At 40.3% G+C, this 16,416-nt stretch overlaps 1 protein-coding gene across 1 annotated transcript in view; it reads left to right on the top strand.

Moving 5' to 3' along the window:
• The window catches only part of NRCAM (neuronal cell adhesion molecule), a 193,714-nt gene that overhangs the window by 135,553 nt on the left and 41,745 nt on the right, over window positions 1-16,416 (top strand). The window contains exons 8-12 of the mRNA XM_006774857.2: window positions 2,560-2,730; window positions 3,232-3,288; window positions 5,044-5,155; window positions 8,090-8,274; window positions 9,706-9,837. Of these exons, the coding sequence (XP_006774920.1) occupies window positions 2,560-2,730; window positions 3,232-3,288; window positions 5,044-5,155; window positions 8,090-8,274; window positions 9,706-9,837 (657 nt within the window). The remainder of the gene's footprint in view (window positions 1-2,559; window positions 2,731-3,231; window positions 3,289-5,043; window positions 5,156-8,089; window positions 8,275-9,705; window positions 9,838-16,416) is intronic.

The following is a 16,416-nucleotide window of genomic DNA, read 5'->3' on the forward strand; positions in this document are numbered from 1 at the left end:
AGAACAAGACAAGACAGAACAAGACGGATTAACCAAAGAATTTATATGCATAACCCGTGGGCACAGACAGTAGTGTGATGAAGGCCTCAGGAGGGGGCAGGAGCAGGGCGGAGGGGGGCAATGGTGGTGGTGGTGGAGATTTCTTTAATACTTGCAACAATAAAGATAATTTTTTTATATATATTTTATTGATTTTTTTACAGAGAGGAAGGGAGAGAGATAGAGAGTTAGAAATATCGATGAGAGAGAAACGTCGATCAGCTGCCTCCTGCACATCTCCTACTGGGGATGTGCCCGCAACCCAGGTACATGCCCTTGACCGGAATCGAACCCGGGACCTTTCAGTCCACAGGCCGACGCTCTATCCACTGAGCCAAACCGGTTTTGGCTAAAGATAATTTTTTTAAAAAAAGACAGAATAATCAACTGTTTCAAATGCTGCTGGTAAATCATATATCTTCTGATCTGACTGAGAAATGACTACTGAATTTGGGCAACATGGAGGTTCCTGTTGACCTTGACAGGAATCCTTTAGGTGTAATGGTGGCAATGCAAGCTAAATATTCGTTGGGAATATATTTTATTCTCAATGACGTGATTTCTTCTGAAGTCACGTGCTGTACATATTACCAAAGATTAAATTTAGCTCTAACATATAATTTCCATTTTGACTCTTATTTGAAAGCACTCAGAGAAAGTATCATGAAGAAATGGAAAATAAACATATACATGAGTAAATGAGCAAACATATCTTTCCCATTATTGCTTTTACTGATTTTGAAAGAGTAAGCAATAAATCAAATGTGAATGTCTGGTGTATGACATTGAGAATAACAGTATCTAAATGTCACTGCCAAGGGAGGCCAGTATTTGGTCCTTGGTTCTTATTCAGAAATGATGACCTTTTCACTCAGTAAAGATACATGCACATGTATAGTTTCAGAATCATCTGAATAAATAACTAATTTTTTTCCATATTGCACTGCTCGCTATGTCATTCACATACATTTTAGACTGTTGGCATATCATCTTTCAAATAAAATTGCATCTGGAATATGAGAAAAATTCAGACCTGTATAGCATCCTTCTTGCAAGATGACATTATCAAGTTATTCTATCTGCATACATTTTTTTTTAAATGTAACGCAAAGGAATTCAATGGGCACTTTAATTTGATCTACTGACCACCGTCAGTAATAAAATACAGCAGGAGAAATGGAAGAGAATAAATGCATGCTTATCTTTGACTCTCTGTATTCACTAAATAAATGTACATTATTTTTATGAGTTATTTTTAAAACAATGCTTTCCCTAGGGATTAGTGACTCAAAACCATGAATTTACAATCACCAGCCAAATTTGCGTCTTGACCAGAAACTTTATTAACATGGCTAACCAGCGCTGTCTCTGGCTCTGGCTCCACATTTCTCTGCCATGTTTTCTGCCCAAGGGAGCTGCAGGCTTTGAACCATAAGTTTGCCTTTTGTGAAATGTTAGGTAGGGTACCTGCTGCAGGAGGAACACAGCGGTGACTCGGACTGGAGAAATCCTCTGGTCCCATGCACGCTGGCCCAGGGCCGGGGATGTGCAATTTTTCCTAGTTCTTTCACTTCAAAGCTGAAGAATTCTCCCAGTCTAGACTCTGTGGACTGTCAGAAGCTTCAAGATGCATGTTAGCCAGCCCAGTGTAAATTCACGCCCAGATCAGTGGTCTCACTTCCCTGCATCCTTCATCAGCTTAGAAAAGCTTCCCTTCATGCCTGAAGCTAGACAGTTTCTCAACTGGACCTGAGAGGAAGTAAATGGTTAAACCCAAAGCTGACAGGTGCTGATTTAATTAGGGAGCTCCTATGCAGGGCAAGGTGCAGCTTCAGTGCTACCTCCGTAGACATGCAGGCGGTAGTCTCTGTCCCCCTGGAACTTGAATTCTGGCATGGGGAGACAGGCAGTAAGCCATGGATATGACAAATGCAATATGTTGTATGTTAGAAGGTGCTAAGTAACTCAGAAAAGAAAAAGAGGAGGTAAGGAAGGCTGGGTGAGGCGGGCTTCTGAGGGGCATGTCTGCAGCATTAAATAGTGTCATTATTGCACCCTATTGTTAATTGCCCTTTTGCTGCCTGATTCTTCAGTTAGACAAGCTCAGACAGGATAAGGATCCTGTTGTGCCCGACACCTGCACAGGGCCTAGTTCACAGGTAGGTGCTCTCACAGTATTTGATGTCTGGCCATTTGTGAAGATGAAACCCAGGTTAATATCCTTATAAGCTTCCTTAATGCATATTCTAAGGCATGTGTGTATATATGCATATTTAGGTATTAACTTAAATATTAGGAAAAGTCACACAAACTCTTTTTTTTTTCTGGTTTACACTTGCTTAATAAAACACTTCACTGTACAACTTTATCTCTGTCCTAATCCAGAGAAATTAGGGTCCACAGGTACAATTGGAGATTTAATAATACATAGAACTAGTGGTAGATACATTTGTCTTGCTAATTTGGAAAGTGGTCGCTTTAATGATAGAATGGTCCGGCTGTCTCTCTGCCTTTCCCCAGCCTTTCAAAGACTTCCACAGAGTGAGAGGGTTTCCCAGGGTCTGAATGGAGACCTTTATTTTTCCAATGTTCTCCCAGAGGATTCCCGCGAAGACTATATCTGTTACGCCAGATTTAACCACACTCAAACCATACAGCAAAAACAACCTATTTCTCTGAAGGTGATTTTAGGTAAGTGTTTAGCTCCCTGCATCTGTCTTTCAATGATGTGTAAAACATATTAACCATTAAGTACTACTGACTTAAGTAAACTGATTCATTGATCAGGAAACTACCTGTGAATATAGTGACTCTAGTGCTGCCGTATGTGTTATAAAGAGCAGGCATACATACCCTAAGTACTCTGCAATTTTTGCTATCATTAACGTTACTGTTTTCCTGATAGCTTTGTGAATTCACTTGAAGTTCTGCGCATTTGCGTGTGATTTATGCCCCATGAGGCCTTCAGTGGGCAAACCTACATCTTCAGTTATATGTTCACATAATGCTGGTTAGGGGTGACTGAGTAAATCAATGAGTTAGTCATGTACAATCTAAAGCACTGGTTTTAGTTGTTAGGGATGGCACTTGGTCAGCATAGCTGGATGTGTTTGCTTTCATTGCCCAGTATTTTTTCTTGCAATACCTTCTCCCCTACTTTTTACATTCTTCATAATATTCTGTTTATTTCAGTGGATGAATTGAATGACACTATAGCTGCTAATTTGAGTGACACTGAGGTTTATGGTGGTGAGTTATGGTGATTGTAACTGATAATCTCTCCTTCATTGTAGAATTTAGTTCACTAACTTCACCTCCATGGCTATTTAACCTTATTTCTTTATGAAATTCCTAGTTACCACTAGAATAAATGTATGTTTCTTGTGAAATTTAGCTATAAGCTTGCAAACATGCCACTAAAACATTTTCCATGTTGTATGTATAATAATGAAAATTATTATAGCTGTTTTCATGCAAAGAACCATTTCACATAATTTGGAAAAAAATGTTCATGTGTGTTCAGAATTAGATTTTTCATTTTTTGTCTTGTTCATAAATTTTTCTCATGAACTAAATAATTGGCAAAGTGCATTAACCTGCTTGAATACTAACTCTTCACCGTCTTAGTAATCTTTAGCAACTAACAGTAAGTGGGTTTTGATTGCAAGTCATCACACTTCCCATCTGTTTTCACATGACATTATGAATATCGTATAATTAGCAACAGTATTTCTCTTAATTTTGTTTAAAACCCAGTCATTATCTTCAGTAGAAGTAATTTTTTACAAAATAGAACATTTAACTTCATTCTTTTGAAAAGAAAAGAATTTGATTTCCTTAAGGGAAATGTGGATTTCAGGTACAGAATTGATCATTGAAAATTAGGGATTCTGGATATGGGGTCTTCTTAATTATCTAGAAGGCAGAATTTCTGCTGCATTATTTTTTTTACCTTTGAGTATGAAGTAAAAAACATTAAGGTTCTATCAATCACCAGAATAGACATGCCACAGCTCCTGTTTTATTTTATTTTTAGTGTAACAAACTCCTGAAAGACATAGGCCTCAAAACCATTCCCAAAGTGATTTCAGAGGAATAAAATTGCCTCTAACTTCAAAATCTTAGGAAAACTATAATTTTACAATATTCAGCTTTTGTGAGCATCAAATAGTTAATGCATTAAAGTTTTGAAAACTATAAAAGGCTACAGAATCAGAATATGGTTTGCTTTCTACTCTAAGTTTTTCTCAGAGTTGACCAGAATATAAGACCACATTTAGGCAATATCCCCATGAGAAAGAAGGTGGCCTATATACATCTCCCAGAGATCTCTGATTTGAGCCCTCTTTATATTTTTCGTTGAGGAAACCAATTTCAATTTCTTTAACTCCATTATTAGTCTTAATTTGTGGCAAAACTTGCCTGACCTTTATTAGCAACTTTCTAATTTTGTTTTGTGTTGTTTTGTTTTCTATAAACCTGCAGTTTGAGGATTTGGACATATTAGATATCTACCACAGATTTATCTCCATAATTAATCAATGGAATTGAGTGTTATGTTGTCCCTGGTGGAAACCAGAATAGCCCTTCCACAGTCATACCCTCAGAAAAATTTAACATCTTCTAGGAAGTAGACAGCTAATTTTGCTTTGAGCACTAATTTTACGTGATGTTTAGTTTGAGAACATGATTTTCCTTTCTATGTCTGCATTGTGAAAATTTACCTGTACACAAAAAAATTCATTAAAAAATATTACAAATTAAGAAAATATACAAAAGGAGAATAGTTCTTACTATTAGTGTTTATGCAACCAAAATTGTTCCTACTCCTGGGTGGCTAAGTGAGCAATGGCTATTTGTAAGGCAAAGAGTGTGCATGTGTAGCTTAACAAATTTTACAATGTTAAATAGTTTTGAAAAGGGATTAGATTTTCAGGCAGTGAACTGTGTTTCTGGAAATACATATTCATAACTTTTAATGCATATTGATTTTCTCATTTGCAGCTAAATCAAGTAGAGAGAGGCCACCAACATTTTTAACTCCACAAGGCAATGCAAGTAACAAAGAGGAATTAAGAGGGAATGTTCTTTCCTTAGAGTGCATTGCAGAAGGACTGTGAGTTAATACTTTGTGTCTTGGTGTACATTTCTTGTAAAAACAGAATCGATTGGTAGAGAAGTATTAGTATCATAGGAAGAGTCACTGTCTTATATAATTCCAACAAGCATCAAGAAATATCTGAGCATTATTTCCAAAATAGGCCATATAATCTCATATTATTAAAACATTTTTAATATAATAGTGTTCCTCATGAAATAAGTATCAGTTATCATCTTATGATTGCTACGATTATAATTAGGGTGTATTATTTTGCTACTGTGTGTAACAAACCACCTCAAAACTTAATGGCTTAAAAACAATAGCTATTTATCATTAATCATTTTTCTGCAGGTCTGCAGGGAGGTTGTGCTGGAATGGGCTAATCCATCTGATTTAGGTTGAGCCTGTTTATGTGTCTACTAGGTGGCTCAGCTATGGGTTCACAGTTCTGAGGGTGTAGTGTTGGCTGTCAGTTGCACAGCTGAGCTCTTGGCCTTGAATTTCTCACATCCCTCTAGCAGCCCAGCCCAGGGTAATTCTTCTAACAATAGAAGCACACACAGCCTTTTAGGGCCTAGCCTCAGAACTGGCACAGTGTTCCTTGCACTATTTCCTACTGTAAAGTCACAAGCCCAGCTTCTTTGCAAATGTCTCGTCAAAATCGATGTCACCCCTAGAACCTATGTGCCCTTGGCAGGAGTTGCAGGAAGGCCTCGCTCAGATATAAGAACAACTGTTACATTAGGTACACATTAGAGACAAACTTCTACCTAGTCCCTTCTGATACATGGCATAGAGCAAGTACCATTGATATGGGCACATATGCTGAACGCATTGAATAGACTCTCAGAAACATGTTGTGATCACATGTTTGATCTGTGCTGATGACTCAGCAGTCTCCTTCCCAGAACCAGCCTTTAGGAATGAATGGAGGCCTCTGCTGGCTGTGGCAGGAGAGCACACTACACACTACTTGGTTTCTCAAGTACCTGGAAACTAGCAAAGCCCTCATTTAAAGATTCATTAAGTATATATCTTCCCCAGTAGAATAAAAAAACAAACACAAAAACCAAAACCCTTGCAATTTTCTTCACCATTGTGTTAAAAGTGGTTTAATCTACCAACCTTCAACCTTTTGGGAGCAGACAGACCTGTTCTCACAATGTAGTGATTCTCCTTCCCACATGTGACATATTACATAGAAATCTAAAATATGGTTGGTATTTGGAAATTGCATCAAACTTCCAAATTTTTTTAAAGCTTGGAATGCTGTAAAACTAAGATTGGAGCTCTACCACTTATAAATCAATAAACATGAGACTCATAGAATAAAAATATTTCTAATTCTTAACACCTGCCCTGTGGAGTAGCAGGCCTCCAGAGCAGTTCATGACGTAGCAAAGCTGTGATCTCATTCTTCTACCCCCACTGCCCTCTCACCTCCAGATCATAGGAGATGCAGATTAATCTGACTGTAAGGAAACACCATAGTGTGCTATCCGATTCCACGTCTGCATGGTAGCTTCAGCTTCTCAAAACGATTTCACATTTTTGCCTCTTTTTATATTCACATCATGCCTTATTTTAGAAACCGTTTCATCAAATATATGTGTGTGTGTGTGTGTGTTAAATTATTTTTATTTAACCAAATATATCAAAATCAATTTTTAAAATAATCAATTAATCCCACTTGCATTTCTAATGACAAATATTGTGATCTTCCTGAGGGCCTGGATCATTCTTTCTTCATCTTTATCTTCCCAACACACAACTCAATGCTTGGTCTCTAGTTCCGTGCCTAGTAAATGTTTGCGTCGAGTGGATTTTTATTTTATCCTCATGAAAAGCTTCTAAAGCCACTTGATTGAGTCAGGCATATTATGCCCAGTAAGGCAGCTAAGGAAACTGAAGCCCAAAGAGGCCAAGGAGCCAAGGTCGGGGAACAATTTAGGAACAGGGCTGGCACTTGAAAGCAGATCTTTAACTCTAAGCCTGTGTTCTGGCTTTTCATCGGTCTCTACACTTCATAATTGAATAAGAAACACCGTGAGAAATGGTGTAATACACGAGTTTAATCTCTTCTTGTCAACTGGTATAATAACAGCCTATGTCACTGTTACGACCAGCTGGTAGCTATGAGGGGACTGACCACCAGGGGGCAGGTGCTCAATGCAGGAGCTGCCCCCTGGTGGTCAGTGTGCTCCCAGAGCCAACCTCCCGCAGCCAGCCAACTTCCCACGGTCCCTTCCCCAGCCGGCTGGCCCGATCAGCACCGACCAGGATGAGCTGGGCCCCCATCAGCCCTGATTGCCAGCCAGGCGAGGGACCCCGCCCATGCACGAATTCGTGCACCGGCCTCTAGTAAATAATAATGACATTAAGGAAAGAGCACCATCTCTCTAATTACTTAATTTATATTACCAGGTAACCTTCTTTGAAATAAAAAAGTTATTCCATTTGATGTGGAAATGTGTGTAAAAAAAATTCCTGGGTACAACTATGTGTATCATCTCTTTCTCTGTGCATCTCTAACTCTAGCTGATAAAAAAAAAAAATCTAACTCAGTATCATTAATTTCATGGTAATTCTTTTGATTGGCATAGTACCTTCATGTAAAATTTCCCAAGAGTGCCTCTTTGATGAGAACTTGGAAGAAAACATTTAGGTCCCGTCAGTAAAGTAACTCGTGCTGGCATACTCACCACACCACTGCAGTCAAAGTTTATGGTGTGCCACAAAGTAGTGTAGTTCTGCTTATGTGAAAATGGTAGTGATAGCCTTAAACATAAGGTTCTGAGCGTTATTTATAAAAGTGCGATGCTAGTTAAAGTACCTATATATTTCTCATTAGCTTTATATAAAGCATTTATTATAAACTTGCATGAAATTTCACCCTCAAAAGCAGTTAGATAACTTCTTTTTTTGTGTTATCATCCTTTATCTTATCAGGCCTACCCCAATTATTTACTGGATAAAAGAAGATGGAACACTACCCATCAACCGGACATTTTATAGGAACTTTCAGAAAACTCTGCAGATCACTCAGGTTTCAGAAGCAGACTCGGGGAAGTACCAGTGTATAGCCAAAAATGCATTAGGAGTCATCCATCACACCATTTCTGTCACAGTGAAAGGTACATAGCATTGTTTAAAATGTATTGCTCTTGCATTCATGAGAGACCCTAAATCTTCAGTTTGTATGCCTTTCATTATATTCTTCAATAATAACAAATATAAATTTATATCAACATTCATAATACTGTGAATCTCTTCTCATTGCTGTTTATACTTATTGTGCATCTAAATAAGATTAAAAATAGCTTCCTCAAATCTTCCTTTCAAAAGAATCCCAATCAATAAATGTAGAAAGAATGAAGGAAATGGAAAATCACCATTAGAATCCCGCCATTACAATTGCTGCAGGCAAGAGCCAGTGATGAGTGCTAAAATTAGTGGATGAAACCTTAAGGAGAAGGAGGATATTTGTATAGCCTCTAAGTATTTATCCTGCCACAAAAGAATTAATTTACTGAGGCAGTTTTAATAGATGTCTTCACATTCTTTATTCTCCTCCCTTAAGGAGATGGAGCTTATGTTCCCTCCCCTTGAATGTGGTCTGAACTTAGTGCCTCACTAAGTAAACAGAGTATGGAAAGCAGGAAAATACTAACTTTACAGTGGAGAAACCTAGCAAACATCACCTTAACCAAGAGATCAAGATTAACACAACCAGTAATATGTTGATATCACATGCTCCCTGATATGATGTAATCAGAAGATCCATCACCCAAACCCTCAGTCTAATCGTGAGAAAACAGACAAATCCAAGTCCAAAGGCGTTCTACAAAATAACTGATCAGTGTTCTTCAAAAGTCTAAAGGTCATGAAAGACACAAAAGACCAAGAAATTCTCAGATTGGAGGAAACTAAGGAAATATGACAAGTAAATGCGATGTGGTGTCCAGGGTCCTGGGACAGAAATAAGACCCTGGAAAAACTGGGGAAGTTCTAATAAAGTGTGTTGTTTAGTTAATGGTGCTGCACCAATGTTAATTTCTTGTTTTGATAACTGTACCGTGGTTATATACGATACTAATATTAGAGAAGGCTGGGTGAAGGGCTTGTGGGAACACTATATATTAACCTTGCAACTTTTCACAATTGCAAAGTTTTAAAAATTGCTTCCTAATTTTATAATGACATAGATTCTGTGAGGCTCAGCATTTAAATTCATATTTTTTCAGTCCTGTCTGCACCTGTAAATTGCTCTAACCCTTGGATAAATCTGTGGCTTGTTTGATGTACGATTAATTAATGTAAAACAGATGATAATTATATCAAAAAGGTTTAGAAATAATAACTAGATATCCGTGAGTCTCTTTAAACATTCTTTTGAAAACCTGAAGTATTATTGGAAGCATCACTGATAAACCTACTCACTCTAAAAAATAAAACTAACAAATGTTTTGCAAAATGCTTTTTATTAAAGTAGGTCATTATACTAAATTAGCTAGAATTCTTATTTGACTCACATTTTTGTGTGTGTTTTTCTTTCCTCAATCAAGCGGCTCCATACTGGATCATGGCACCTCAAAATCTTGTGCTGTCCCCAGGAGAGGACGGGGCCCTGATCTGCAGAGCTAACGGCAACCCCAAACCCAGAATTAGCTGGTTGTCGAATGGAGTCCCAATAGAAAGTAAGTTTCCTTGACTGGCTCCGGTGGTGGTATATTTTCAGGGCACAGGTACATCTCAACAGGGAACAAATAGTGATAAAATAATTTGGGTTAAGGAAGTCATGTATGAGGTAAACAGATACCAAATTACCTTTATATTTTTATCTTACTACCTTAGATATTTATTATGATGGAATATTTGTACTATAATGGCATGTGTTGATTGGGACTCGGGGATATTTCCTTTGTTGTTTGTTTGTTTATAAGCATCATAGGAAGAGGGGCAGGATCAAAATTAAACTTCACGGAGAAGCTCAGTTTATCTTCTTTGTTCAGAATGTGAAGTGGTTTACAGAAACATCCTAAGAGTCAGAGGAGGTAGGTGGGGAGGCTTGGGAATAGAGCCAGTGGCTGGAGGAATAAGAAACATAGCTGTCTTAATTTAAAGAGTTTTTATTCCTAAATATAGCCCAGAAGTTCCCAAGTTCTCAAGGCTTCAGGGGTCACTATTCCACTTAATAGCCAAAGAACACACCCTCTCACCCGGGCCAATGCAGGACACTCAGTCTTGACCAGTTTCCCTTCCCGGAGGTAGCGGAGATCATCCTTGGGCAGTTCTCACACAGTCCTGGCTGCAGCTGTCACCTCTGCTGGCACGTTCCCTGGACCACTCCCGAAGTTCTTCTCAGCCAACTGGTCCAGGCTGCCATTCTGCTGCCTTGAACAGACCCTCAAGTGTGGCCACAGGCCTTTCCTTCCATTAATTTCCTAAATCATAGCAAATACCAGTTTTATAAAACTTTGTAAAAGGCTTGAGGATAGAAGGGGATTGTAGCAAAGGAAAAGAAAACTGAAAACAAATATTGCACCTCTCTGCCCCCCATCCTGAGCCATGGCATCCACAAGAGAGCCCACCGAGACTCCCTTTTCTCAACCCCACCCACCACCACTGCCACCCGCCGGAGAATCTGGGAACATTTCCCCTTCTTGGAGTTCAGGCCAGACAGAGAGAAAATCCGTTTCTGTTTAAAACCCAGCCTCAGGGAGCCAGGGAATGCTGCTTGGCAGCCAGAATGCGACACAAGAACAAGGGGAGATTAAGTTATGAAGCTGATCTTTCTTCCTAATACGCTCAACATATTGTCATACCAAACCCAGGACAGGCAGTGCCTCTCGGGGAACCTTGTAACCCTGGTTGTATTAAGAGCTTTGAAATGCACTCATAGACATTCCTCTTTAAGTGAAACGTTGGGGGAAGGATCAACTGTGGAAGGCCTTCTTAGGGTGGGGAGGTTGGCTCAGAGCAGTAGTCCCAGGAGATAAGGTAGGGCCTTCTACTATAACCCCAAATTATCTGATTAAGTCCTGAGGAGAAAGAGAAAAAAAAAAGCTGTCAAGTCAGGTTCCATATGAGTTCATTTCTTCCATCTCAAAAGTATTTAAGTCCCCACTGGAAGGAAAACAGGAAGTTGAGTGAAGGTAGGATCAGAATTCCACATGCCTACAGATCCAGGGTCCCTGACCTCTGCTGTGCCTCAGAGAAGTCACTCTGGTGGCCAGGCAAGGAGAGAACCACGATGGCATGGCAGCAGACAAGGATTCTGGCCCACGAGGCTGTCCCATGGTGCCAGGGGCAGGTGCCGCATGTTTACACCACAGTGATATAAAGCATCCCTACAAGGTGTCTTTCTCCACAGTTGGTGGCCAAACTAAACATGTATGGATTGCTTTTTGGAATCTTATAACTAAAAGGCAAAGAGCTGAGACACCTGGTGGGGACCCTCATAGCTCTTTGCAGGACGGTACTGCAGGCTCACTGCTGTTCTCTGCTCCCACCCTCAGCATCTGGACCATCTACTGAGTTCAAAGTCAGCCTACATGCCTCACCTTGTGTTGACCTACCCTGATACAACACAAGGAGTAAATGCGGAAGAAAACTGTCAAAAATTCATGGAATTTCAAGGAGCTTTGTGCTTCTCCACTCTGCTGGATGGTTGCCCTCTGAATTCAGAGGCTCCTAAGCAGAATTGCCTTTGAGGTTTGGGGCTGTTCTGGAAACAGGGGCCTAGGACTTGTTTCTCATCTGTAGTTTGCTGACTGGTGCACCCCCACTCCTGTATCCAGCAATGATGGGTCCTGGGGAAAGGTTGGCAGAAAGGCAGGGGTAGGCAAGAGAGAGCGAAGCCTGCTGCAGTACACAGTGGCACACAATTGGCATGCTAGGCATTTATAACCTTCAAGAGGGCCTAGACTGGGCCTCATGAGTTTGCTGGGAGCACAAGCTGGTTTGCTGACAACACCTTTCACCAAAGAGGCTGCAGAAACCTTGGGTAGATCATCTGCCGAGGGTGAGGGGCAGGGGACAGCTGTGCCTCTGCAACATTATCATGCAGGGAGCTGCGTAGCATCTCTGCCAGGTGCCTGGAGTCCCCACCAGGTGCCACACAGCAGGGGCACTATCAGGGGACCATACTCCCAGATACACAGCCTCCCCATACTTGGCTTGTAGGCAGTCATCCAAGGACATTGACACTCCTCCTCCCTCTGCAGGCCCTGGCTGCCAAGTGCACATAATTTCTGTGAAGGAGTAATAGGATCAGGGAGATAGAGGGAGATTTTGCTAGCAAAATAGTGTTATTGATTTGTGACTATACATTTCAGACCTGGGACCTGTTTTACAAAACTGGAAGAGTTAACTCAAAAACTGTCTGGAATCTAAACTCATTGTCTTCCAAAGCTCTGTCCCCTGAGACTGGCCAGGTTACTTTAAACTTTTCTTGTAGCAAAAATAATAATAATAATAATAACAATAGACTGCATGATATGGAGTTTTCCCCCAAAACACCTAAAATATTCTTTAAACAACCTAGAGAAGTCAGGAGAAAGAACACAGCTGCAGAGAACTTTAATTTTATCATGTGACCTGCAGTGTCTGGGAAGGTGTGGAAGTAGAACCCTTCCAGAAAGGAAATGTCCAAGGCCAGGGTCGTGGGCACCACAGTCCCTGTCCCTCTCCTGGGAGGCAGCAGGAAGCCTAACATTTGTCGGTCTGTAACCGTGTTCCATGTGAGTTGTGGTCCACCTCAGATTCTCCCACATGGAGCACATATAACATCACACCGCCATTATGTCAAAAGGTTTCTTTTCTCTAAGACATGAAGAGGGCAAGGAATGAAGAGAGAGAGACTGCATAGACCTCCTGCCACAATTACATATATTACTGACATTGCAGGGAGAGATTGAAAACCAGTAAGATAGGATAAGCAGCCAAGGGAATGGAGGAAGGGACCAGGATATTCCCAAGATTCCACCAATCTTCTTCCTTTTCTCAAAAGTAAAATCCTTCTAGTGGATGAAATAAACAATTGAAGAGGAAAATTCACCTCTTCACCTAGAGACTTGGTCTACGTTATTCCCAGATGTTCGGATTTCTGGAGATGTTTATGAAGCAGACTAACCCAGAAAAGCTGAGCATTGATCTCATGGTAAACAAACCATGAAGTGCTCCAGGCTCGAGTGCATCTGATAGCTAGTTAATCTAGTTCACAAAGTTATTTTTAAAATAAAATTATGCAATAGACACAGTATTTTTAAAATAATGCTATACATGTAAGGTGGCACTCATTCTTCTTCTCATTATGTAAACGTTGGAAGCATTTATAATTCAAGCTGTCATGTCAGGAGAGTTAGATAAAAGAAAGTATTATTGGGAGCCTATCACCCCAGTTGGGAGCCTTACCTTTGGGGCTTTAAGTTCTATGCAGTGATTCTGTGCTCTTAAATTTCTTCCTCCAATGTTCATTATTAGCAAATAAAATTAATTGTTCCTAGAATCAATTATTATTCCTTTGGATAACTTAGCTTTGCACTGGAGGGCTGCTCCCACCCAGTAGCCAGCAGAGTCCAAAGGCTTCATTCAGGTATCTCTGTACAGTTTCATCCTTTGCCCAAATACCAGCTGAGCCACGGACAGTTCCTGGGTTTGTTTGCATTTCATTGGTAAGTGCTTAAGGAAAATGTAGGTCAAGGCCCATGCAGAGAGACCTGCTTGTTCTTTATCTAAAGGGTTTATTTTATTCCTGAAAACCTTGCCAAACATATTCAAAGACTGCTCCACTTAACAGAAATAAGGCACGGACAGTTGGATGCCTTTCATGTAAAGGATAACATCAAAAGGTGCAACTGGGCTGCATAAAACCTTTTTAAAAGTTTATTTTATGATGTGACTAATGAGTCCCCACTGGAGGAAGACTGTCCTGCTGGCTTTGTTCATTGAGCTGGTCTTCCATGTTCATGGTGCTGTAACCTTTTTTATTGTGGTTAAAACACTCCACATGATATAAAATTTACCATCTTAACCATTTTTAAGTATACAGTCTAGTAGTGTTAAATATATTCACATCATTGTGAAAGAGACGTCCAGAACTTTTCTGCTGGGGTCCAAACCCAGCAGGTCCAGGGGTCCCCAAAGGTGTGGACGGAGTCGGCGAAGAAGGAATGACACGGAGACAGCGTTCAGTTGATCAGCAGGCTTGCACGGATCTACAGCGAAGTTCTTCTGTCTCTAGGTTCTGTGTAGGTTCTGTCTTCTAAGTTCTGTCTCTAGGATCTTCATCTAAGTTCTGAGTCCTGTTGTCTTGTTACACCTGTATTTATACCAGTTGATTCTAATCCTATCAATCTCTATTCCAAAGGTTAGGGCGTTTCTTATCTCCATTCCAGGTAGTAAAGATTATGTAGTTTAAGCATGATTGTTCATGGTTAAAGAGATTAATTACCCGCCTGGCACTTAGTTAAGAGGTTTTATTCCCTCCCTAACTTCAGGGGAAATCCCTACCTGGGGAAACAACCTTTCTCGGAGGAGGTGACCTGGGTTAAAACACAGCGCCAAGAAGGTGAGCAAACGTATTAAGAACAGTATGCCATATATGCCAGGTCCCTTGAAACAGCAGGATGGACCGGCTCCCGGCACTTTTCCATCTTGCAAAACTGGAACTCTATCCCATTAAACAACACAGGGTGGTGTAACTTCTAAAAGCACAACATACTCAAGGAATTTGAGGAGCTCTTCTCACTTAGTCTGCCACCCAACCAGATAAATAAGGCCCAGAGTCTAAGCGGGCCTCATCACTGTAAAATGCCCGTCACTCACTCCCGGCCCTCCACTCGGTGGCATGTCCACAGAGGTGCCGTCCGAATGGACATGTAGGGGCACCGAGAGTCCCCTGAGGAATCCCAACAGTGAGTGCCCAAGTGCTGGGTTCAGATTTGTTATTCAGCTCTGCTCCAGCACACGCCTTGCTGAGGCAGTAGATGGACATCACTGAGAGCATGTGAGTCAAAAGATCCTGAAGATACTAGACTTGGATCTGGAACAAGGAACACGGCTGCCCTGAGGTATACTGCATTCTCAGGGTACCTGGATGCCTGGTCACAGCTGTAGTTCACTTCCTACATCACTGTGACATTTCTGTTCTCTCCTGTAGTTTATTGATAAAACTTATACCCTGTTAAAGGAGTTCAAACTTGTTATTGTCTTCTGATTAGAAGAACATGTTTCCTAAGGCAATTTTTAAAATATCAGACTCATAAACAGCAGATATGAGCTAAGAAGTTGACTCAAGTGTCTTGATACAACCTGATCACTAGTTGAACTAACTGGAGTATTTTAGGATAATTTCACAAATTATCTATTGATTGTGATCTGAGTGTTGAACATCTACATACAAATCTGTGTAATAGTAAATTTGTGTGGTTTTAAGCCACTTAAGTTTGTAATAATTTGTGATAGCAAGAGAAAACGAATGCAGAAAGTATGAGCACATTGAATATGTGTGATAAAGCAAAGATTAATAACTATATTTTGGCTTCTACTAAAGTGAGTTAATCACAGAGGAACCCAATATTTGAAATTTTAAAGCGATAAAGGAGTCTGAATGCAGTGATAATCATGTCTTAGATGCACATTCATTTCCTGTCGTCAAAGGGAAAAATGGTGTGTAGACTGAAAGCCAAGTCTACTTAAGTGGCTCAGGTTGCAAGAGCAGTTGGAGAGAAAGGCTGCTGTGACTCATTTCGCTCTGGGTCAGCATGCTGAGGCAGATGCCTGTTAGCCCTTTCAGGGTCCTTTAAAGCAAAGGAAGGCCCCGCCTAGGCTTTAGCATTCACACCAAGGGATTTATCTCAGGAATGCAGCACCTCCAAATTGTTGGGCATGCCCTGGACATAATTCTCACGTATTACATTACCCGACCAGTGCCATTCCGCGTCAGTAAGGACCAATCCCGGTCTTAACATTTTTTAAGTACTTGAGAGGTTTAGCTGAAAATACTACCTTTCAAAGAATTTTTACACAATGTCCTTCTATGCCAGCCTCAGGAATTTCCAAAACAGGAAAAGAAGTATCTTCACATTTGATTATTAGTTTTCTTTCTCTTTCTTTCTTTCTTTCTTTCTTTCTTTCTTTCTTTCTTTCTTTCTTTCTTTCTTTCTTTCTTTCTTTCTTTCTTTCCCTTCCTTCCTTCCTTCCTTCCTTCCTTCCTTCCTTCCTTCCTTCCTTCCTTCCTTTCTTTCTTTTTCAAAAAGAGGCTCTTAAAAGAA

Source organism: Myotis davidii, unplaced genomic scaffold (assembly GCF_000327345.1).
Source record: "Myotis davidii unplaced genomic scaffold, ASM32734v1 scaffold125, whole genome shotgun sequence".
Classification (NCBI taxonomy): Eukaryota; Metazoa; Chordata; class Mammalia; order Chiroptera; family Vespertilionidae; genus Myotis; species Myotis davidii.